The sequence below is a fragment of the Paroedura picta genome, chromosome 2 (assembly GCF_049243985.1).
Source record: "Paroedura picta isolate Pp20150507F chromosome 2, Ppicta_v3.0, whole genome shotgun sequence".
NCBI lineage: Eukaryota > Metazoa > Chordata > Lepidosauria > Squamata > Gekkonidae > Paroedura > Paroedura picta.
Genome location: NC_135370.1, coordinates 7,607,631 through 7,632,306, shown reverse-complemented (window position 1 = coordinate 7,632,306; position 24,676 = coordinate 7,607,631). Strand labels below are relative to the sequence as shown.

Here is a 24,676-nt window from a genome sequence, read left to right as displayed (position 1 = left end):
AACTCAAATAATTAATCTACAAACCGGATGTGAATGAAGATTTACTTCAATCAAGTTTCTGAGATAATTTTTAAAATTAGAATTCATTATGTGTTATTGTACAGCCTGATCCAGACAAGTTTTTCATATTTTGAATTTAATTTATGCTGTGTGTCCTAGTGTTGTTTCTAAGAAAGGGAAAACACAACGGCAGTTTAACACTCAGAAAGAAACACACATGGACAGATCCCCACTGGGGCACGCTAAGCCAGCCAACACGGGCCTGGAGAGAAAGCGTCCTATCCCTTTAACAGGGGGTTAATAGCATGTTATTAACCAGGTGGAGCTTGTTACCTCCAAGCCATGAAGAACTTCCTGCTCATTCCCACACCTGCATGCACCTGCATGTTTGCACCACCTTGCCATATTGCAGCAACAAAAATGAAATAGGAGGGGTAGGACCCAGTGAAGGACCAGATACATAGTGGGATACCAGTAAGGTAAAGGTAAAGGTACCCCCTGTGCAAGCACCGAGTCATGTCTGACCCTTGGGGTGACGCCCTCTAGCGTTTTCATGGCAGACTCAATACGGGGTGGTTTCCCATTCCCTTCCCCAGTCATTACCGTTTTACCCCCCAGCAAGCTGGGTACTCATTTTACCAACCTCGGAAGGATGGAAGGCTGAGTCAAGCTTGAGCCGGCTACTGGGATTGAGCTCCCAGCCTCATGGGCAGAGCTTCAGACAGCATGTCAGCTGCCTTACCACCGTGCGCCACAAGAGGCTCTGGGATACCAGTATGATGTATCAAATGTTACAGTATAATAAACAGACTTCTACGGAGTCTTCAGACTCCAGTGGTTCTTTAATGTCCAGAATATTCAACAAATCTCAACGCGTTTTGCTGTGTGGCTTTTTCAGGGGACATCAATTTCAGTATTTTCAACAGGATCTTCAATTTAGAGGAATAATCTCTTAACAGAGAGTAAGACTATCAAAACAACTGTTACTCCTAGCTTAAGGCATTCCAGACGCGAACTATATAGATTTGTTATCTTTGATACGCTATACTGGTATACCAGTGCCCCATTACTGGCCTTCTATTGCAGCAACGGCAGATGTTTTAAAGCAAGCGGCAGATTTATTAATTGAGCAGTCTGAATTGGGGCCCCCATCCAATGTCAGGATGGGAACCATCCTAGGGATTTCCAAGGAGATGAACTAATGACTGCCCTCCAGCCTAAATAAGACCTAAAAGGGAGAAGACTCAGAAGGCAAATGTAAAGTGGGTTGTCAGAAGTGGCCTTTAAATTCATAATTGCATCATGACCCAGGGTTACAGCTAGACCTCGGATTCTGGTGAATCCGTTCGGTGAATCCGTGCCCTCTCATTTGGTATAGGCCAGCCTTTCTCACTCTTTTTACTCATGAGAAGCCCCTGAAACATTCTTCAGGCTTCGAGGAATCCCGGAAGGGATGTTAGCAGGCCGCAACTTCTTGCCATGCCCCCGGAAGTCACATGTCACCAGAAGTGACATCACCCAGACATTCTCACCAGATGTGGCATCACCAAGCTAGCAAGAATTTGTTTGCCCGCGTCCCCTTCCCACTCTCTCCAGGCCCACCGTCAGCCATTTTGGGAGGGAGGGGTGGGAAGGTTGATCCTCTATGGTCATGTCACCTGATAGTTTTTTTAACTTTAAAAACTATATGAAATCAATTAACTCCCACCCAATTGGAGAAATCCTTCCAGGGCTGTCAGGAAACCGCAGGGTTTCATGAAAACCTGGTTGAGAAAGCCTGATATAAACTTAACATTTTCAGAAAAGCGAATCTACAATTCTCTGTACCAAAAATGAAGAAGATACATACACATCTTCTCAGGAAACGCTGGCTCTTTCCTCAAGAAGAAGCTGGTGAAGTGAAGGCCTTTGCTCTTCCCATTCCATAATGGGATGTAACCATAGCGCTCAGCCCAATACGAAGGGAGGAGGGGAAAATACCATGGAGCCGCCATGCCGTACTTCCCTGGGGAGCGGAAGGTACAAAAGAAAGACAATTGTCTGAATTAGTTCCTATTATCAAACTCAACAGCAGGGGCTCCCAACATGGTCCCATCAAATGTTTTTAGAAAGTGGGTGGCCACGGTGTGGCTTTTGCCCAGTAAGGCTTCTGATTGGCTGTGCAGATTTTTCCAAATGTTGCTTTGGCAGCAGCTGCCACCATAGCATCAGGATCTTCATTGGGTGACTCAAGGGAAGTTGCAGCAAAAATTGTCTGGCTGGCTCCACCTCCTGCAGCTGCCATCTTGTAGCTGAACCCAGCACACTAGGACAATATTCTAAAGGAGCCTAGAGGCTCAAAGAAGTCGGGGACCTCTGCTCTGTGGCATAATTGAGACCTTTAGTTCTAAAGGGTCTGTCCCCTCTTTGGACACTGGTGGGGAATAAGAGGCTGGAGGGTTGCCAGATCCAGGCTCGGAAACACCTAGAGATGAAGCCTGGTACTTTCGGGATATGAGTTTTTCTGATTCAATAAGATTTGAATCAGCCTATTCACTGATTCTTTAAACTGATTTGAGTTTGGCCAATTCAGGAAACCTGATTTAACGGAATCAGCTGCCAGGCAGCTGATTCTACTGGGGAGAGAAGCCTCTCCAGGGATCAGCAGTTTGGTGGGCTGTAGGGGAGTGAACTGCCTGCACCCCAGTCCAACAAACAGCTGATCCCCGGAGAGAAGCACTGATTTGAGTATTTTGGGGCCTATCCAAGATGAATCGCACATCCTAACTACAACTAAGGGCCAGAGCACATTCTGCAGTCACCGCTGAGTGCCACCAATCGGACTGTAACGCATGTGGGAGGCCATAAATCCTGTAAATGTAGCCTGAAAGGGGACAGTCATTTCATGACTAAGCCATGACACAGCCACATGTGCCCCTTTCCCCTCTCCATGGCCTGCAGCCTCACAGCATGAGGGGCAAAAAGGAAGAGGATGGGTTCTGGTGATCTCCCAGGAGCAACTATAAACCATGATTTTTTGACTGATTCTTGGTGTGCGGGCGGGCAACGAGCAAACGTTATTCTGCTTACCTGGGAAAACGTTCCTAATGTACCATCCCAGAATGAAATATATAAAGGAATCGATCAGAATTAACCAACACATCCAGCCAAAGCTTGTGGTGTCTCCCGTCATGGGTGAGTTATACACATTGTGCCACTGCAGACCTAGGGGAGAAACGGCAGGACACATGCTGCATTAGCAAATGGAGGAAATTCTTCCAGGGCCGCCCGGCCACCTCCTTCCGGACCAAGGCACACACGTACCAACACCTTGCTCTTCGTAGCGAGCGATATACTGGCTGGCATAGCTGAAGGCCGTGGGAGACAAGAGGCTCTGGAAACAAAACAAAATGCTCTGTGTCATGCAGTGCCCCCCAAGCATTACTGCCCCCAGACATATGAATGTAAGATAAGCAGCCTTTGCCCTCTAAGGCCCTTTGATTCTACTTATTACACTGCAGTAGTAAGGAAAAACACCCAGCACCTTCCCAAAAGCACTGAGTGCTGGACAAGAAAGGCAAGTGTTGGCCCCTAGCCCGTACCTGGTGAGCTCCCGGAAGAGCTGCGGGCCCTGCAGGAGTTTGCAGCATTCTGCAGAGCGTGTAAGGTGGAGGTCTTCCACCAGGTCTATGGTTGAGGCCAGGGCTGGGAAGATTGGACACCCCCCCCCAACCCAGAAGATAATGCCACCTTAAGTTTAGAACATCGTACTGGTGGCTGTCGGGAGGTGCAATCCCTCTGGTGCACCTAGTGGCAATCGTCCCAATTGTGGGGAGGGATGAAATTTTTTTACCACCATGCTTGTTTTAATAGTAATGGGGTTTTGTTGTTTTATATGGAGGTTTTATTGTGTAACCTGCCACAAGACGGCTTTCCACGAGTCGAGGGAAACAAATCAATCAATCAAATTCGTAAATTAATAAATTAATAAAATTGTCGTGGTTGCTGCTGCTGTTACGGCTACAAGAGGCCTCACAAAAACTCACTGCCAGTTCTGAATGAGTAGTGTAGAGCCTCATAAAACCCACGTGTACATGTTAGGAAAGGCAGTGGGTCAGTGGCAGAGGTCCCAGGTTCCTGGCATGCAGGAGGTCCCAGGTTCAATACCCAGCATCTCCGGTTAAAAGTAGCACAGCTGCCAGGCTGAGTTTAAAAAAACTGACTTGATAGACCCCTTGGTCTGATATGGCAGCTTCACAGTCCTGAGATCATCTTGAGATCATCCCGAGATCCTCCTTCCTCCACTCTGGAAGGATATTGGAGTAGGGGTAGGGATCTCGCGATGCCCAGTCCGCCCCCTTGCCAGCTTTCCCACATGAGGAGACATTTACCAATAGGCTCTTTACAGAGAAGCTGACGTGATTCTCGACCACCAGCAGCACAATGAAGGGGAAAAAGGTGAGGATGTACACGAGGCTCCCGACCAGAGCGGCAATGTTGGTGTTGTTGAAGAAGACACTGATGAGGTAGCACATGGCGATGATGGAGAAGCTGTAATTGGTGAAGTACAGAAACAGGATCCCCACGTTGCTCTGGGGAAGGATGTTGCCCACTTTGAGGATCAAGATGAGTAAGGTGACCGTGACGAGCAGGAAGGAGGCACACTCCAGGAACCAGGCGAAGAAATGGCTGCTGGAATTGACGCCCATCATCTTCATGTACTGCAGAGGAAACAAGGACTATGGATCAACAAGGTTTTGTTCTAGTTTGTGCTCACACCTGGAATAAGACTTTTGGGGTCTTAAAGGTGCCCCTTCAGACCAACATGGCTACACACATTTCAAAACATTTCCTGCATAGAGCGTCAAGGCCGTTTCCCTCCCTCTGAAAAGTAGGTGCCAGGAGGACTCAGTATGGATCAGGTCCATGGCTCGAGTAGAGGAGAGCCAGCTCAATGTCATGGTTAAGAGTTGAACCCACTGCTCTAGAGAACCAGGTCTTATTCCCCACTCCTCCTTCCCATGTAGCCAGCTGGGTGGCCTTGGAAGAAGAAGAAGAAGAAGAAGAAGAAGAAGAAGAAGAAGAAGAAGAAGAAGAAGAAGAAGAAGAAGAAGAAGAAGAAGAAGAAGAGTTGGTTCTTATATGCCGCTTTTCCCTACCCAAAGGAGGCTCAAAGCGACTTACAGTCGCTTTCCCTTTCCTCTCCCCACAACAGACACCCTGTGAGGTGGGTGAGGCTGAGAGAGCCCGGATATCACTGCCTGGTCAGAACAGTTTTATCAGTGCCGTGGCGAGCCCAAGGTCACCCAGCTGGTTGCATGTGGGGGAGCGCAGAATCGAACCTGGCATGCCAGATTAGAAGTCCGCACTCCTAACCACTACACCAAACTGGCTCTGAGAACTCCCTCTTGGGCCACTCATAGTTCCCTCTCAGCACCACCTACCTCACTGAGTGTCTGTTGTGGGGAGAGGAAGGGGAGATGACTGTAAGCTGCTTTGAGACTCCCTCAGGTAGTGAAAAGCAGGGCTTCAACAACCACCTGACTCTCCAAGTCACTTGGACCAAGTGCCCCCGCACCATTTTCCTGCCTTGAGAGGTGCCCCATTGGGTGCCCCTGTTAATGCATCGATGTTTTTCCCAGCCATTGAAACAGTGAGATACCCTGAGGCAGTTTCAGGATGGGAAAACTACACAAGAGGCAAGCTAAAACTTCCCAGCTCACCTGTTTGGCCCTGGGTCAGCCATCTGGTCACCTTTGAGAGTCTGAGCTATTATTTACCAAATTCATGCCCTGCCTTTCTGCCCTTAAAGTGGCTGACAGGGTAACTTCAACATTACGCCCTGACCTTGTAGCGAAAGCTTCTTCTTCAGCCAGTGACTATTTTAAATTTGACACTTGAACTGGTTTCCAAATAGTCAGTTTTAATATTTAACAGAGCCAGCGTGGTGGAGTGGTTAAGAGCAGCGGCTTCTAATCTGACCAGCCGGGTTTGATTTCCCGCTCCTCCGCATGCAGCCAGCTGGGTGACCTTGGGCTCATCACAGTCCTGATAGTGCTGTTCTCACAAAGCAGTCTCTCTCATGGCTCTCTCAGCCTCACCTACCTCACAGGTTGTCTGTTGTGTGGAAAGGAAAGGGAAGGTGATTATAAGCCGCTTTGAGTCTCCTTTGGGCAGTCAAAAGTGGGGTATAAAAACCAACTCTCTTTCTTCTTCTACATACTTTAAATATTCAGATTATTTCAGAGGGTAGCTGTAGAACAGCTAGATTTCAGTCTGGTAGTACCAACAAGATTTTTTCAGAGCATAACCAGTGAGATAATCGGGGATCTTACAAAGGGAACGGTGACTCTCAAAAGTTTATCCCCCCCCCCCCCAACATCTTGTTCATCTCTAAGGAGTCTCTGGCCTTAAATCTAGCAGTTAAAAGTTCACAGGATCTGGAGACTGACTTATGATGAAATTGGCACCAAATGACACCTCTATGCTCTCTGAGGAGGCTGCCCCTCTTGAGGATCAACCTCCTCTTCTGAGAAAGGAAGAGCAGCCAGCATCCCCAGAGCATTCTCCGTGGCCTCCTGTCCTCCCAGGAGCTGCCCATCTGCATGTCAGGGCTGTCAGGCAAGGCCATGGACAACCTCACTGGGACCTCAGGACGCCCAGGTCTGCAAAGCAAATCATCCCGTGTTAATACAGCACACGTCTGACTACCTCATAAAGCCTCAGGTCTTTCTCTTGAACAAGCTTCTTCACAAAAGCGGCAATGAAGAGCACCCAGGCAGCCATCAGGGTAAACGGAAGCGAGTAGGTGACGCTGGTGAGGAACCTGCGGAAAGCAAAGGCGTGACACAGTTACATGCAAACTGCAAGGGGAGGCAGAGAGATTAACACTGTTGCCAAAGGTTCTCTCTGAATGGGGGAATACCACTTGTTCACTTGTTCACTTTTAGAAACTAGTAAACATTTTCTGCAGGAGATGTCTTTTCCTATGACTGACTGACTGAAGCACAGCCTTTCAGGTCTTCAAGTCCTCAAGCCGCACCATTCGTTTCCTTGCTTGTACACAGAGTCGTACAGAGACATTCCCCCACCTCAGCTCAGTGCAGGACAACATGAATTATCATCTACTGAACCAGTTGATTCAGTCCCTCTGTGTTTGGCAGTGTGCCTCCTGCTCTGCCAGCAAGTGAGCAGGAAAAATACGATATCTGAGCTCCTCAAAGAGGTCAGTTGCTAGAACAAACCAGAGCTCCTTCTAGGTACCCTTCTGGAGCTTGGCCAGCAATCCTATGGTTGTTTTCCTGAACCTGTGCTGCCAGTTCAGCTAAAGAAAATCAAGATGGCTGCTTCTGACAGCAGAACCAGATACCCAAGGAGGTCATATTTTGTGTGCTCACTTGGACATGTGAGTAGAGGAGCGGTCTAGAGTGAGAGGTGAGCTCTAGTTCTGACTTTTCCTTTCGTTTGCCCACAGACCAATTTTTTCTTTATTTCTGGATTCTTCTTTGGGGGACTGGGGATTTGAATACCCTCCCTCTACTGCATTTTGGCAGTGGGAGACTGAGCAGCTGAGAGGCATGCTGGCAGTAAATGTGCAGCTCTGTGTTTTCATGGTGCGGTTCTAGGGTTGGCATCACCATCACCTTACCAAAAACTTCTCCATGGGACATTGCAGCCCCCCCACCAAAAGAAATTGAGAGACCATGGCCTTTCCTCTAGAGCTCTGTAGAAGTCCGGGTGGCATTTTTATTTAATTAAAACATTTTTATGCTGCAGTTCCACCCTATCCAGATACACGAGGCGCTGGACACTAAAACATTTAAACACTAAAACATTTAAACCATTAAAAGTACCAGTAAAAAGATTAAATTCAATTAAAAACAAGGCTAGAATGCCATTACAAGTAACAACATCACCACTGAACAAGAAAAAAAACTAAAATAAAACACATACAAAAATAACACAAACATCACAATCACAACTTAAAATTTGACTTCCTACCTGGCTCACCTTCCTGGACAAATAAACTGTCCTCCTGTGCTAAAAAAATTAATTAGAGTTACCTGCTGCTTCACTTTCTTTATGTTCTGTTCAGTGGTGATGTTGTTACTTGTCAATGTTTATGAGCATAATAAAATAATAATAATAAAAAAGACTAGACCACCATTACTGGGGGTAGACCAGATGGCAAAGAGAAGTCGTTACCTGCTGGCAAAAGACACAGAGGGAGGCACCAATAAGAGTAACAAGAACTAGCTTGATAAGAATAGATGAGCAATTATGGCGGAATTCATCTTCAACCAGTCAAAAACATCCGATCATGATGAAAAAGGTAGAACCGATTTGCTCAATGTTGGTAGTTTGGTAAGAAGGCCCCAATCTGGCCCCAACCTGGTGGAATTAGCTCCCGGAAGAGCTAAGGGCCCTGACAGAGCTATCTAGGTACTGCAGGCCCTGCAAGATGGAGCTCTTCCACCAGGCATTTGGTTGAGGCTGGGGGATTGACCGGAGTTACGAACAGGGGGTCTCACCCTATCCTATGCTTTCCCATACTGAATGTGGAAGACTAAGGCCCAATTCTACATCATTAGGACCATGTTATTGATCCCAGTCGGGATTAGCTGAGTTGGGTAGGAGAGTTTATTGTTGAATTAGACCGCCATCTTATAACTATATTTGAAAAATGTTTTAATGGGTTTTTATGGGCTATCTTGTTTTTTAGTTTTATTATGTAAGCTGCCTCAAAGTGACATTTGTCAAGAGAGCCGGGATATAAATTTAAAAAACAAAATAAATTCATAAATGTATGGACATATTTTTACACCATGATATATATAATAGAACTTCCTTTCTGTTCACCATAAAACAATACCCCCGTTCTTAGCAAGTATCATCCATGCAGTAAGAAAATGAGGCATGCCAGAGATCAATCATCAGAAAGGCCAAAGCTGAGAGTGAGCTAAGATTGGCCAGGTATGCCCATTGTAACAAGAAAAGATTTTTCAATTATGTGAGGAGCAAACGTAAAGTAAAGGAGGCAATAGGCCCACTGTTGGGTGCGGATGGACAAACTCTAACGGAAGATGCAGAGAAAGCAGAAAGGCTTAGTGCCTATTTTACATCTGTTTTTTCCCACAGGTCAAAGTGTTTAGGCACATCTAGAGATGGCCATAGCCAAAGGACAGTGTCTGGGTGGCAGGTTAACATGGATAGAGAGGTTGTCGAGAGGCATTTAGCTGCACTGGATGAGTTCAAATCCCCTGGTCCGGATGAAATGCACCCAAGAATACTCAAAGAACTTTCCAGAGAACTTGCACAGCCCTTGTCCATCATCTTCGGAACCTCTTTAAGGACTGGAGATGTCCCGGAGGACTGGAAGAGAGCAAATGTTATTCCGATCTTCAAAAAAGGGAGGAAGGATGACCCGGGAAACTACAGACCAGTGAGTCTGATCTCTGTTGTGGGGAAGATAATGGAGCAGATATTAAAGGGAGCGATCTGCAAACATCTGGAGGACAATTTGGTGATCCAAGGAAATCAGCATGGATTTGTCTCCAACAGGTCCTGCCAGACCAACCTGGTTTCCTTTTTTGACCAAGTAACAGGTTTGCTGGATCGGGGAAATTCGGTTGATGTCATTTACTTGGATTTTAGTAAAGCTTTTGACAAGGTTCCCCATGATGTTCTGATGGATAAGTTGAAGGACTGCAATCTGGATTTTCAGATAGTCAGGTGGATAGGGAATTGGTTAGAGAACCGCACTCAAAGAGTTGTTGTCAATGGTGTTTCATCAGACTGGAGAGAGGTGAGTAAGTGGGGTACCTCAGGGCTCAGTGCTTGGCCCGGTACTTTTTAACATATTTATTAATGATCTAGATGAGGGGGTGGAGGGACTACTCATCAAGTTTGCAGATGACACCAAATTGGGAGGACTGGAAAATACTTCGGAAGATAGAGACAGAGTTCAACGAGATCTGAACACAATGGAAAAATGGGCAAATGAGAACAGGATGCAATTTAATAAAGATAAGTGTAAAGTTCTGCATCTGGGTCAGAAAAATGAAAAGCATGCCTACTGGATGGGGGATACGCTTCTAGGTAGCACTGTGTGTGAACGAGACCTTGGGGTACTTGTGGATTGTAAACTAAACATGAGCAGGCAGTGTGATGCGGCGGTAAAAAAGGCAAATGCCATTTTGGGCTGTATCAACAGAGGCATCACATCAAAATCACAAGATGTCATAGTCCCATTGTATACGGCACTGGTCAGACCACACCTGGAGTACTGTGTGCAGTTCTGGAGGCCTCACTTCAAGAAGGACGTCGATAAAATTGAAAGGGTACAGAGGAGAGCGACGAAGATGATCTGGGGCCAAGGGACCAAGCCCTATGAAGATAGGTTGAGGGACTTGGGAATGTTCAGCCTGGAGAAAAGGAGGTTGAGAGGGGACATGATAGCCCTCTTTAAGTATTTGAAAGGTTGTCACTTGGAGGAGGGCAGGATGCTGTTTCTGTTGGCTGCAGAGGAGAGGACACGCAGTAATGGGTTTAAACTTCAAGTACAACGATATAGGCTAGATATCAGGAAAAAAAATTTCACAGTCAGAGTAGTTCAGCAGTGGAATAGGCTGCCTAAGGAGGTGGTGAGCTCCCCCTCACTGGCAGTCTTCAAGCAAAGGCTCAAGATTGGGCAAATACACACTTTTCTTGGATGCTTTAGGATGCTTAGGGCTAATCCTGCGTTGAGCAGGGGGTTGGACTAGATGGCCTGTATGGCCCCTTCCAACTCTATGATTCTGTGATTCTATGATTCTATGATTATAACGAGCCCTTTTTGTTAACCCCTTTGACGAAAATATTATTACTCAGAGCTCTAAAAGTGTACTGCCCACAGCTCATTCATCTTTCCTGGATCAGAACATCCTCTCATCCCTAAAATGCTCCTCCTCCTGCTACTCGTCACTGAGTTGGGCACTTACATGTCTTTACTGTAGCAGGGGTAAGGTGTCCCCTGAACTTGAACCGCTAGGTCTTCCAGCCGCTTCCCCGTCTGCAATTCGATGATTGCTCTTTCAAGGCTGTCCTGGATGTAGACAAAGGCCCGGCTGTAGATTTGGCTCTGTGAGGCTGAGTTGTGTGGGCCCACTGTCCAGATTTTTTCTCGGATCCTTTTCGTCGTTTGGGAAATCTTACTGCTCATTCGAATGGTATAATTGACCAAGGGTGGGAGGGAGAGACCTCTACGGTTTGTTCCATTCCTCTCTTTGTTGTCTGAGGGCAACTTGAAAATGATACCTTTTCAAAGAGAAAGAAGACAGACATTTTGCCTTTCACAAATGTATACTTGGACAGAGCACAAGCTAAAGAGGTGGAAGCACAGATCCGTAGTAGACGTAGCACACAAATATTATGTCTAAAGGAACAATGAATTTTGTTTGAGATGTTAAAGGTTTTTTCTGCACTAGTGTTTTCCTCCGGTTTCCAGTGGATTCCTGTCTGATTTTTTTTTTTCACTTCTGCGTTTGATCCTGCTTTCCAAGCAAATGTCCATTGGAGTTTTTTCTCCCTCTACACTGGTTTTCCATTCTCAAGTATTCATTGTGCATTAGTTTGTGGTTTTTCTGGGTCTTTTAAGACTGCTATTACGGCAATTTCTCTATTTTTTTCATCCCCAAGTCAAAGTTATTCCAAGGTAGGAACCTTCCAACCCTTGGGGCAAAAGGGATATTCCTACTCTTAACTCTTTGTGCATATCTAGTATGCAAGGTGGAACATTTCCAGCCATTGAGAATGTGCAAAGTGCTTTTTCTTGTATTGCCAGACTACTCAGAAGTAAATCCTATTTTATTCAATAGAGCACATACTGTAAAAACATTATCAGGGCTACAGCCTATGTGCCTGTGCTCTCCTAAAATCTTTCAAAATAATTTGATACCACTATCCTGATATTAATGGCTTCTGAAAACACCAATTTTTTCTCAAGGAACCAGAGAACCTCAATATTACTGAGAGAGAAAATGGATAGCAAGATCACTTTTTCAGGGGTAGGCAGAACAGGCACTCATTGACTCAAAAAAGCTAGGGGGCCCTGACGATCCTCATGGACACAAGAGATTAGCAGAACATATCTAAGGGATGGCCTATCACCCTATGCCCCCCACAGGGCTTTATGCTCTGTGCATACTAACTTGTTGATAGTCCCTGGCCCCCAGAAAGTTCACCTGGTCTCGATTAGAGCCTTTTCGGTCCTGGCCCCAACCTAATGGAATGAGCTCCCATAAGAACTGAGGGCCCTGTGGGAGCTCTTGGCATTCCACAGGGCTTGCAAGATGGAGCTCTTCTGCCAAGTCTGTGGTTGTGGCCGGGGCATGGAAGATCAGATGGGTTCCCCTAAAACAGATCACCACCAGGCCGGACCCTCGCCGTTGGTGGACCGCCAGTTGGTGTAGTTACCCTATGGTGCACCAAGAAGCAGCTTGTCACGGCCGTGGGGGTGGGAGGATTGGTTTTGCTGCTGGGGTACATAATTTAAACGGGGATATTATAGTTGTATTTTTATGTGAGGGGGGGGGGTTACTGTGTAACCCGCTGCGAGATGGCTTGCTGAGAGCGGCAGGAAATAAATCCAATGATGATGATGATGAAGATGATGTTGATATAAAAACAAGAGTCCAATGGCAACTTAAGGACTAACTAAATTGAATCTTCAAATTCATAGATTTAAATTTTCCTGTCTTTAAAATTTATCCTTGTTAGACTGTATTTAAGATGCCACTGGCATCCTGGACTCTTTACTGCTACGGACTAAGATGGCTCCTCCCTTAGGGAATCCTAACAGAAGTTACCTCCTTTTTTGCCTGTGGACTTCACAGAAGTAGCACAGCCTTTATTGCCATATAAAAGAAGTTAATACAGTGAAGGGAATGGGTTACAGTCATAACTTCAATTGAGTCACGTATTAAAATACAACACATTCAATTCACATAACCTCGTTGCTAATAACAAAAACCTTGCAACAGTTTCAATTGCTTCTGGATTTTGATTAGACATGAGGGAAACCACCTTAGAACCATCAGATTGACATTTCTTATGACTAAACTATGAGCTGAGAAATGTCAAACAAATATTAGAGGAAAAAGGGCAATACGGAAGGACATGTGCCAGCGATTCTCTCTCTCATTGTACACAAGGGCAAAATCTCTCTAACTATAGTGTTTTGTTAAATCTCCCTTGCAGAAGGGCAGAAGGCATCGCATTAAACCTTCCCAGCATATAAACCCTTCATGATTCAAGAGCTTGTAAGTGCAGGAAATACGATGCTATGCTTGAACAGTTCTTCAGAGCCTGCAAAAGGGAGCTCCTTCCCCAGGCATTTGGTTGAGGTTGACCTGAACAACTGCTTCCCACGCCCCACCCCCGCCTGAGCCTCCCTCCTATGGCACCCACTACAATTCCGCCCAGCCCACTAGGCTATCAGTATGCATTAATTTAATGTTTTCCATATTTTTCTACTGTTCCATGTTGTTGTTATCACTTTATTATTGTTTATTCCAGGTTATCTGTATTGTTTCTGTTTTCTGGGAACTGCCCTGAGGCTTCGGGAAGGGTGGTGAATGAATGAATGAATGAATATACTATGTACATTGAATTCAATCCCCATGCTCCAAGTGGAACATCTACTCTTTGTCTAGCTCCCAAGTTCTTGCAACTTCAAGGTGTAAAAATCTGTGTTTGGTTACACTCAACAAAGGTTTTTCTGGAAGAAGATATATTGAATCTAAAGAAATTCCAATTGAGTTTTTTTCACCTTTCTGTATATCTAGAGTAATCAGATAACTGGCATTAAGACAGCATAAGAAAACCAAGACTGTTGAACTTAGTTTTAAAAAATGAAAGTCCCAGTGGGGAAAAAAATCCTTATTTAATACGTGGTTTTGTTTCTGGTTGAAAATTCTTTCATTTCAGCAAATGGAATGAAAATGCAGGCGGCATTACTCACTTGCAAAAAGCTCATTCTTCAAAAATAGTTGCTTCGCCAGCGTCTCAAGTTCATCTACGGACCTCACCGGTTTGATGCGATCAAACAGAACGCAGGAGGAAACGTTGACGGCTAGTCCCGATAAGGTGTCAAGTTGACTTATAATGTCAGCGTTGTTTTGCAGTTCCGAACGTAAGTCCTCTGGAAGGGGGAAAAGGCCATGGCCAGAGATTCACTATTGTTTTATCTCTTTGTTACCCTCCTCTGGAAACCCAAAGAATTCTTGAAATTAATATGAATTAGTTCAGTGGGATTCAGGGACAGGATCAGAAGGCAGCCAAAATGAGGATTCATCTTGGGGAAGGAAAGTTTTGTTGTTTCATTTTAATTGGCTTAATGGAAAAATTTATCTCCTGCCTTATTTCCAGAGACTTGTAGCACCAAGAGCTGCAAGGGCCCCAAAACATCAGAAGTGCCCAGCCACAAGAATTAGACCACAAAGTTAAAATCTGCCCAAATTATTTACTCCGCCATCAAACACTTCTGGAATAAAAATGTGTTTTGTGTTTATTGACTTCATGTACATCCCCCTTTCTCCCCATTGAGGACACAGGGTGGGTGACATAATTTCCTTCTCCTCCATTTTATCTTCATAACAGCTCTGCACAGTAGATTAAGCTACAAATTTGTGCTTGGCCCAAAGTTCCAGCAGGTTTCCATGGCAGCATTGGGGTTGAACCTGCTTCTAGTTCCTAGATCCTAGTTCAGGGGTGGTCAAACTGTGGCCATCCAGATGGCCATGGTCTACAATTCCCATGAGCCGCTGCCAGCATTTGCTGGCAGGGGCTCATGGGAATAGTAGTCCATGGACATCTGGAGGGCCACAGTTTGACCACCCCTGTCCTAGTTCAAAACTCTAAGGATTCACGGGGCTCATAGCACCTGAGCAAACTGGGGATAGAGCCCTCCCCAGTGGAAAGGGGTGTCACTTCGTGTGCCCTTAAAGAGGGAAATGGGAAGAGGTTATAGCCCTGATAGGGCCTGTAGCACGTGCTGCATATATAACCTTGACCCCAATCTGGCACAGCAGACACTGGAAAATAATCTAATAAACATACATCTAATAAATATAAAATCTAATAATAAACACAATTCAGTAAGAACACCACCCTGGGCTTTCAGCGTTCCACAGGGCCTGCAAAACAGAGCTCTTCCACCAGGTTTATGGTTGAGGTTGGGCAGCAAGGAAGATCATGCCCCCCCCCCCCATACGAGAGGTGGCTTACAAGTTCCATCAGCACCCTCCTCACCCTTCTCCTCCCCTCTAGAGGTATTGCCGGGAATTGTTAGGGATAGGACGTTTCCACGGCATCTTTATTGTATAGTGTTTGATATTGTTGTATTTTATGGTTTTTATGTCAGGGTTTTTTAATTGGATTTTGGGGTTTTTTTTAATCTGACATGTGTAACCCGCCACGAGCCTTTGGGGAGTGGTGGAAAATAAATCACAAAATAAATAAAATAAAATAAAAATGTGGGGGATTGTGGATGAAAATGGCTCTCCCAGTCATGAAAGAGCCATTCACACCTCCCTGCTGTCTTCACCACATTGGTGAGACCCAACCCAAAGCCGGGTCTGTCAGGTCCTCCAGCACTTTTCCTCATAGATATGCTCACATTCCCCATTTATCAATGTGTGGACATGTACAATAACTTACCCAGCTGGTTGATCTGGTTCAACAGGTCAATGGCGTCCAGCTTGACCATGAGTTTGATGAAAACTTGAACAAAGGGATTTCGCAAGGTATTCTGCAAAATGACAAGATAAATTTGTGTTGACGATGAAGAGCATGTGTGTTTAGCATTTCTCCATCGAGTTACCCATCCATCCATCTGTCCATCTCTGTTCTTCTATTTACTCCCCGGCTAGCCTTGACTTTTTGGATAATCTCAACAGATGCTCTGAGGAGGAACTGTTGCTGCTAATTTTGAACCTGCTTGTCATCCACTTTAAACTTAAATTCTATTTGTTTTAGTTATTGTATTATATATAGAACTTTGTACACCACCCTGAGCCAGCTCGCAGGGAAGGGGAGGGGGGTCTAAATATCCAACAACTAACTGAATAAATTTTTAAAAAATCAAAACCGGAGTTGGGGCACGTAGAGGAGAAAGCTTGGAAGTCCGGAGGGGCTACTGAGGGCGGGGGATTGTTCATTTTGAGTTTCAGCAAGAAAGGTGGGTAATAAATTAAGTAAACTGATTAAGATACGAAACTTTGCAAATAATTTGTAATTGAAAATCCTCTCTGTCTCTCTGTCTCTCTCCCTCTCTCTCTCTGTAAAGAAATGCAACTTTGGATACCTAGACCACCCTTGGGGACCTTATAATTTGAGTTGTTTTACTTTCTTTATAGTCCACTTTTCCCAATGACAACCAAAGTGGAACATGTCCTTGAAGTCCAAAAGAAATGCCTACACAAATAATGACATGAGGTAAAAGTCCTTTTGGTTTAAATAACCATCTTGAATTAAGCTGTTTTCTGCCATTCGTTTACACTTTGTATCAACAACACAGCTGTCTGTTATTTTACTTGGAGAATGAATGCAAATTCACATAGAAATTCTGATCCTCTGACAGCTGGGATACAGAATTCAGCTTGGGAACAAAGACAACCAGGTAAAAGTACAACAAGTCTCTAGCCAAATAGCTTTATTTGGTTTTATTTATTCAAATATTATTTGATTTTCATACCACCCCTCCTCGCAAGTGATCTAAAAGAAGGTTAAAACATAGATAAAAACCTGGCCTCTCCCTTCCTTTCTCTTTTGGGCTGCCATTCACTTGTAGAGAGATGCTTAGTAACAAGCCAAATCCATCTTTTCAATGAATACAGGATGCTGCTATATGGATTGATGATCAAAGAGCTAGCTTGGTGTAGTGGCTAGGAGCGCAGACTTCTAATCTGGCAAGCCAAGTTTGATTCCCCGCTCCTCCACATGCAGCCAGCATGGTGACCTTGGGCACATCACAGCCCTGATAAAGCTGTTCTGACCGAGCAGAAGTATCAGGGCTCTCTCAGCCTCACCCACTTCACAGGGTTTCTGTTGCGTGGAGAGGAAAGGAAAGGCGAGTGTAAGCCACTTTGAGACTCCTTCCATTCTCCAGGTCACAAGAAAACTACCTCCCCCTGAATTTAGGATCATTTCAGGAAATTGATTCTCTATCCTAGAAAATTCCTAACTAAACTCAACATACCTATAATCCTACTCTATAGGATTTTAAACACCATGGAGATCAGGGCCTGCAAATCAGAACTGTTCCCTGAGGCTTAAGGTTAGGGGCCTGGAAACAATGCTGAAACTTCGGCCTCCCTGCTCAAACATGAGTTGAATTGCCATCAAATTCCAGTTGTTAAATTTGTGTAATACCACCCTCTCACTAGAATGGTTTTCAACTAGAATATTAGCCGTGATTTTAATACTCATGCTTATTCTATTCTATTCTTTTATTGTTTATACATTTGTTGTTACCTGCCCTGAGTCTTCAGAGAATGGCAGGTTCTAAGTAAAATTGCATTGATATTAATATTAATAAACTATCACCAGCTAAAGCACACACACACACACACACACACACACACACACACAAGGAACAACAATACATTAACCAGAGGGTGAAGAAACATTTCATACCTTCAGCACGGGGATGGTCTGCTTTAACGTGGTCAGGGAATTCATGATCAGAGGTGAATTTGACAGCCACTCCTGGGATTTCTGTGCTAGATCATCCATCAGCTTCAAAGTTGAGTTAGACTTAAAGAATTACAAATAAATAAATTAAATAGCTTGTGAAAAATTCACATCCAGCCCGTTAAGAGAAGTGAAGAGGCAAAATGGCAGGTTATCAGTACAAATCCTGGTGCTTCCACAACACTGCAGGGAAATAAGTCTTCTGACAGGCATTCACTACCAGTCCCTAAGGTATCCTAATCCTGGGTGTAGTCTGCACAGGTCTTTTTACCCACTCTCAGTCCAAATAAATCCCTTCCGTCTACACTGAATTCGATTTCCATTCTGATTTGGAATGCTTTAAATTATCCCTCTACAATATGCATGATTCATATGCAGTGACCCTACCTTTGCCCCGCAATATCCAGAAGTGGATATAACCCTCACTATTTGAAAAATCACCATCAGTAAGTGTGCAGATTTCTCCTTTTTGTGAATTAACTTCCTTTTCTGTGCTTCGTAGCAAAGCAGTCTTCCCTGACTGGCCAGGGTGTCAGTTCAAACACTTCCTGGTTCCTGGTCGCAAGGTTTGTCATAAAGTGACTGCGTTCTGGAAAACAAATGAATCTAGAGACCGTTTTGGCAGCGTCAAAGTCATAAGAGACTTTTTATCTTCTTCTAGATAAAAACCTGTCCTCTCCCTTCCTTTCTCTTTTGGGCTGCCATTCACTTGTAGAGAGAGGCCCTTCTCTCAGGAGAGATTTGCCTCTTGGATTTATTCCCCCTTCCTCCACTGTCTCCAATCCTCTCTCCCCCTCGTTGAAGAAAAGAAAGAGGCTCCTGCTTCACTTGGCTCCCCTCCCCTCTCTGAGCTTCCCCAATCAAGTGCAGAACACTTTCTGTTTCATGGGGGGGAGGTGGAATAGAGGAAGACTCAAGTTCAAATCGATCTGAATTCAGCAGGATCCACAACGGAAAAAACAAAGTAAGTAAAGAATCAGCTCTGGAGAACCAGCACTTCCACTAAGTATGGCCTTACCTTTCCCATGATGGCCCTTGTTTCCGGGGTGTCCGGGGTATACAAAATCTTCCCAAGCAGCATGGGCTTCAGGAAAGACCAAATTAATGCCCCAGTGGGTGTCTTAACTAGGTCCAAGTAGAAGGACAAACAGAAGGGGGCTGCAAAGAGATGGAGGAAGGGGGAGATAAACACAAAACAGATTCATAAGAAGGAAGCAGGTACTGGTCCTAAACCTTTGCAGAATCACTTGGAAGCCCTTATTATCATTAAAGTTCTAGGCCGCCCCTCCTTGCACAGCAGGCTGGGAGGGGCTTCATTCATACCAGAAATCAACACACACAAATTGGTTTCCGCTATAATGTAGAACTATTTATCTAGCTGAAAGAATTGGCAAAGTATTGTAGAAAGATTAAAAACAATTTTTTTAAAAAAAAAAGAGACCAGTTTTATACATCCCTCAGTCTAAGGCTAAGTCCCATTGATACAACAACAATGGGATTTGGTTGTGGCTAATTTAAGGTACTCAGATTTCATCAGGGGCTTGGCATGGCTGCTGGACTGTTAAGAACATAAAAGAAACCATGTTGGATCAGGCCCTTGGCCAATCCAGGCCTACACTGGCCAAAACCCAGGTGTTATCAGGAGGTCTACCAGTGGGGCCAGAACTCCAGAAGTTTTCCACTGTTGCCCCTCAAGCATACAGAGCATCACTGTCTTAGAGGTAAGTCCATAAGAGAAGCCATGTTGGATCAAGCCAATGGCCCATCCAGTCCTACACTCTGTGTCACATAGTGGCCAAAACACAGGGTCTATCAGGACGTCCACCAGCAAGGATCTGAATTCTAGAAGCCCTCCCACTATTGTCCCCCAAGCACCAAGAAGACAGAGCATCACTATCTTAGACATAAGAGAAGCCCTCTTAGATCAGGATAATGGTCCTCCTGAGTCCAACACTCTGTCATATTGTCCAAAACCCATGTGCCACCAGTGGGCCCAACTCCAGAAGCTCTCCCCCTCTTGCCCTCTTGAGCACCAAGAATGCAGAGCATCCCTGCAACAGGTTAAAATCTTATCCACTCACTGGTATCCTGTGGGATCCCATATTTCTTCATAATATGTTTCACCCCCTCATCTTGTGTGGATGAATGGTGAACGTTCTGCTCTTCAAAATCAGGAAGGAGGGATTCAAAGAACAGAGGGGTGATTTCCTGGTTGCAGAGAGACTTGGAAATGGTTTGGAACGTCCCTCGATCCATTGTGAGGTTGCTGGCCTTGAACAGTGCCTGGAGAAGCAAACCAAAGGCATATGGACAAAATAAAGAGCATATCCAAGAGACGCTTTTTTGCAAGTAAGCTAACAACAGCATTCCCGGTTTATATGTGGCATAATATTTCTATGGCACCACATAACTCTGGGAGCCAGAATGTCACTCGAACAGAGAGAGCAGATTGGGTTACAAAACTGGAAGAAAACCTTCCAAATACTCAGATTTCATCCAGGTTTGTTCTTATTCTAGGCGGCAAAACATTTGTTGCAGCAGAAAAGCGTAAGAACCCAGCAGCACCTTAAAAACGTAACACAATTTGTGGCAGGGGAGGGGTTTTGGTGAGTCACTGCTCAATTCAGATACTTCTAAAGAAGGGAGCCACGACTCCCAAAAGCTCCTCCCCTGCCCCAAATTGTGTTCATCTTGAAGGTGCTCCTGGATTCTGGCTCTTTTCTGCCACTGCAAACACTCACATGGCCACCCATCTGGATCTATCTGAATTCTAGACTCCCGAAAGATCCTCCCCTGCCCCAAATATTGTTGGTCTTTTAAGTGCGTCTAGACTCTAGCTCTTTTCTGCTGCTACAGACAGACAAACAGGGCCACCCATCTCGATCTATCTGAAGAAGGGAGCAGGGACTCATGAAAGATCCTCCCCTGCCACAAATGTTGTTTATCTGTGAGACGCTCCAGGACTCTGGCTCTTTTCGGCAGCTAAAGATGGCAACCCATCAAAACTTTTGCTATATTTCTTTCTAAGTGGCCTTGGGCATTCTCTGGAGCTGGGAGGAGCTGGATAATAAAACTGAATATAATACATTTATAGTACTCTGCTATATGGTCTGTTTGAGACCCCCCCCCCAAAATATAAATAATCACAAAATTCCAAAAACAAACAAACAAAAAGCCTCCTCTGACCAGTTCTTCTGGGCTGCCTACTCCAAAACTGAATAAATCTTTGTGGGTTTTAAAGTCAGGTGACCAGATTTTAACATTGGTAAAGCGGGACACCATTGCCCGCAGTGGAGGAGGGGGGTGTCTTGATTTAAAATTTGGTCTATATGGAGCAACAAAAAGTTTCATAGAACACATAGAGCGCAAAAATAGTATTGTAATATATATTTTTTAAATTTCAACATAAATACAATTTGCCAGGTACCCCCAGATGTCCCTCCAAAAGTGGGACAATTTGGTCACCTTATCTTAAAGGTGCCGTTGGACTCAAATTTTGTTATGCTGCTTCAGATCAACACGGCTGCCCATTTGAATCTATTCCAAAATCAGTACAGGAACATTGCACTGCCCCCTTCTGGCCAATCAGAGGACTCCTAGAGCTGCCCCTCTTTTTGCACTAAAGCTGAAGACAAGAGCTTTTTTTCCCAAATGTTATTTCTCTCCCGCTAATAGGAAGCCATCCAGATTGTGGTAACTGTGAATCACAGCAGGCATGCAAACAAACTGGCATTAAATAAATTTGTTTAAATGAATTTGCTGATTCCCCACTATCCCACTTTCCTCCTAAGAACTTCAAGATTAAGCATAAACTAGATGAACTGACTGTGGGTGCTCCCCCCCCCTCCATAGCCCCAGTCACACTGAAGGGGAAAATTCTGGGGGTGGGAAATAGAGGTGATCGGAGGCAGAGAGATTTCCCCCCCCCCAACAAAACTGCTACCTCATTGATTAATAAAACATTAACATCAATATTTAAAAAGCAAAATTGTTTTCTTCCTCTGTTCTGATCAGCTTTCTGTCATTGTTTTTTCTAAACCATGTTTCTTTTTAAGTCACCGGAAGCTCAAAGCAGAAGTGTTTTAGCTTTTCCCCTGTGGGAAGCGTTTATGAGCTCACCCCTTCTTTGCCTAGCAGAAGATTTCTCCTCAAAGGCCAAGGGTGTGAGGTGGAAGGGCAGGGCTGTTATTCAGTGGGGATGGAAAGGGACTTTGTGCATGCTCAGAGATACCACGCAGAATTCTTCCTTAGATTTGGAAATAAATTCCTGGGATCTGGACCCAGATGAAGCAATTAAACCCACATGGGCAGCCCTGCTATGTAACCAAACCAAAAAGGAAAACGGCACAACCTAAAAGGCTAACGGTTTGGTTGCTGCATAAACATCATGGCTAGAACCACTTCATCACAGTGATGTCCCAAGGGGGCAGGGGGCCGTCTGCCCCAGGTGCAGTTTCAAGAAGGCCTTTGAAGGTACCCAATGTCAAATGCTAAAAGAGGGAGGCCATGGCAAACAACTGTTTCTAGTGGAGGCTCGAGGATAACTTGTTTCTGCATAATGGGGGGGGGGGGGGCTGGGGGAATAAATCCTGGCAGAGAAAACCAACCTTGGAAAGTGGGGCGTCTCTGGATTGACGCAGCTTTTTAAGGGAATGAATTGCATCCAGGAGCGGCTGCACATCCGACTCCACCCGGTTCATGAAGTGATCCAGCTCTTGGAGGAGCGCAAACACTTTGTCCAGAGAAGACTGCAGTTCCTTGGGGAAAAAGATCTAAAAGAAAACAGAGGAACCAAAGATCAGTTGACCCAACACACTGGTCCAACGCAAAGCTTCAAGAGACAAGGTCTCAAGGTGAGAAAGGGACGACAAAGTGACAGTGGGTTCTTGGGAGATTCCGGAGGACTTCCAGCACTCCTATAGGGTAGCAGAGCCGCAAACATATGTGAGATCCAGACAGAGAAGAAGAGAAATCTGCAGTTTCTTTGCATCTGGCCATCCACCTGAGGAGAGAGGGGCATCTTTCCTAAGCACTGGTAGATACATGAACAGAGCCACTGGGCACTCTGCTCTCTGGAAGGCCTGGGGCCAAGTTCTCTCCCTCAGCTCACCGCATCTCATGGTCTGGCTGTGAAGATCTAAAGGAGGAGAGGGGAACTGGGGCCAGTGTCCTGCCCTGTAAGGGGGGGATACAAAGAGACTGATATAGAAAGCAAAATGCCTGTGTGATTGCCAACGAGCCCAGAAAACTGAGGGAGAGAGAAAAGCAGCATAAAGTCCAAGACAAACCTTGTACATGAAATTATAGATGTCCAAGTAATGCAGAAGTGTGATTCCCAAAACATAGGATTTGTGGACCCTTTTGGCGAGAGGCAAGTGGCAGAACTCCTTGGCAACAATTTCCATTTTCGCATCCATGCCACCATCTTGGCAAGACTCTAGCTGGAGCATCTCAACAAGGAGCTGGATCGGGCCGGAAGAAAGGCAAGTTAGGAGAGAACAAGGGTGAGTGGAAGCCCCCAGGCAGAAGAGAGGGCACAGTGGCAGGCCATCCATCGCCCAGGAAGAGAAACTGTGCCATTTCCTCAGCCTCTTGCACACACAAAGACTTATAGTCCACCTTTCTCCCTGGGACTTGAGGGAGCATACAGAATCAGAACACAGGGCAGCACAACATATGCGAGACATGATGCCACAAAAACAGGGTTTGTTTGTTTGTTTGTTTGTTTGTTTGTTATATATGCTGCCCTCCCTTCATTTCAGGAGGTGGTTCCAGCAGGAAAGATCTTCCTGACTCAGTTCAGTCAGGTGATCAGAATCCAGCTTTATTCATGTACATGCTTAGAAGGGCATGCACACGCACACACAGAGAGACACACACAGACACAATTAGGCTCTCGGCGTTGAACCAAAAGCAGGGCGTCATGTTTACCTCGGTCCTGTTTTCTGGAAGTGGCATTCCCAGTAGAGCATCAATACTTTCTGCAGACATTCCTACCACATCTCTGAGATCCTCCTTGAGGTGGTCGACATTCCTGAACAGATCTATTATCATATCTAGAAAACATCACCAAACAAAAATTAGGTACTGTATTTTGATCCTCTCTTCTGGAGACCCTGCTTGCACAGAATATTGACAGCGGGCCAGCCAAAAGCTGAGCTAAATGCCTCAAGAGTGGCACCTGGTGGTACCTTTAAACATTGGAGAATTCAGAGGTGCTGTTCTCAGGCGGTCCTCTTTTGCATTCTGACACCTGAAGACATTTGAAGCCAGCGCATAACTTCTAGGTATTTGGTAGACCCCTTCCTTTGTGTGTTTATTTAAACATGTCTCACATACACATGAAGAAGAAAGGTTGGCTTTTATACCCTGCTTTTTGCTGCCCGAAAGAGTCTCAATGTAGCTTATAGTCACCTTCCCTTTCTTTCCTCACAACAGACACCCTGGGAGGGAGGTGGGGCTGAGAGAGCTCTAAAAGGACAGCTCTGTGAGAACAGCACAGTCAGGACTGTGACTAGCCCAAGGCTACCCAGCTGGCTGCATGTGGAGGAGGAGCGGGGAATCAAACCCAGACCGCCATATTAAAAGCTGCTGCTCTTAACCACTACACCATGCTGGCTCTGGTGTATAATTAAGATTTAAAAGACCACAATCTTAGTAAAGCATATCCTTTGACAAAACAACAACAACAGTGAACTACATTCCACTACTTCGATTTTGTCTGGATATTTTATTCCAAAATGCTACAAATAAACTCTCAGAGCACACCTATGATTTGGCTCATTGCTTCCCCTTTTTCTAAAGCATGTTAACGCCAGCAATGCATTACATCTGCTTCACAACCCAATCTGTACTAAACGTCAGCTTTCTACCTGGCTGCCAGCAACTAGCTAGACACATAGGCTGCTTTTCACACGACTGCGTTCTCTTCTGCCAAACAGAAAGCTGTTGCTGAATTGAGGGGGCT

At 45.1% G+C, this 24,676-nt stretch overlaps 1 protein-coding gene across 2 annotated transcripts in view; it reads right to left on the bottom strand.

Annotated features, from left to right (window-relative positions):
* The window catches only part of ABCA12 (ATP binding cassette subfamily A member 12), a 137,834-nt gene that overhangs the window by 57,241 nt on the left and 55,917 nt on the right, over positions 1 to 24,676 (bottom strand). For both annotated transcript variants that reach the window (XM_077319316.1, XM_077319317.1), the window contains exons 15-28: positions 23,641 to 23,765; positions 22,998 to 23,171; positions 22,317 to 22,481; positions 19,791 to 19,992; positions 18,728 to 18,867; positions 17,653 to 17,772; positions 15,676 to 15,766; positions 13,979 to 14,158; positions 10,959 to 11,274; positions 6,691 to 6,805; positions 4,371 to 4,700; positions 3,304 to 3,373; positions 3,070 to 3,204; positions 1,850 to 2,005 (exon numbers count right to left, since the gene is read on the bottom strand). In XM_077319316.1, the coding sequence (XP_077175431.1) occupies positions 1,850 to 2,005; positions 3,070 to 3,204; positions 3,304 to 3,373; positions 4,371 to 4,700; positions 6,691 to 6,805; positions 10,959 to 11,274; positions 13,979 to 14,158; positions 15,676 to 15,766; positions 17,653 to 17,772; positions 18,728 to 18,867; positions 19,791 to 19,992; positions 22,317 to 22,481; positions 22,998 to 23,171; positions 23,641 to 23,765 (2,319 nt within the window). The remainder of the gene's footprint in view (positions 1 to 1,849; positions 2,006 to 3,069; positions 3,205 to 3,303; positions 3,374 to 4,370; positions 4,701 to 6,690; positions 6,806 to 10,958; positions 11,275 to 13,978; positions 14,159 to 15,675; positions 15,767 to 17,652; positions 17,773 to 18,727; positions 18,868 to 19,790; positions 19,993 to 22,316; positions 22,482 to 22,997; positions 23,172 to 23,640; positions 23,766 to 24,676) is intronic.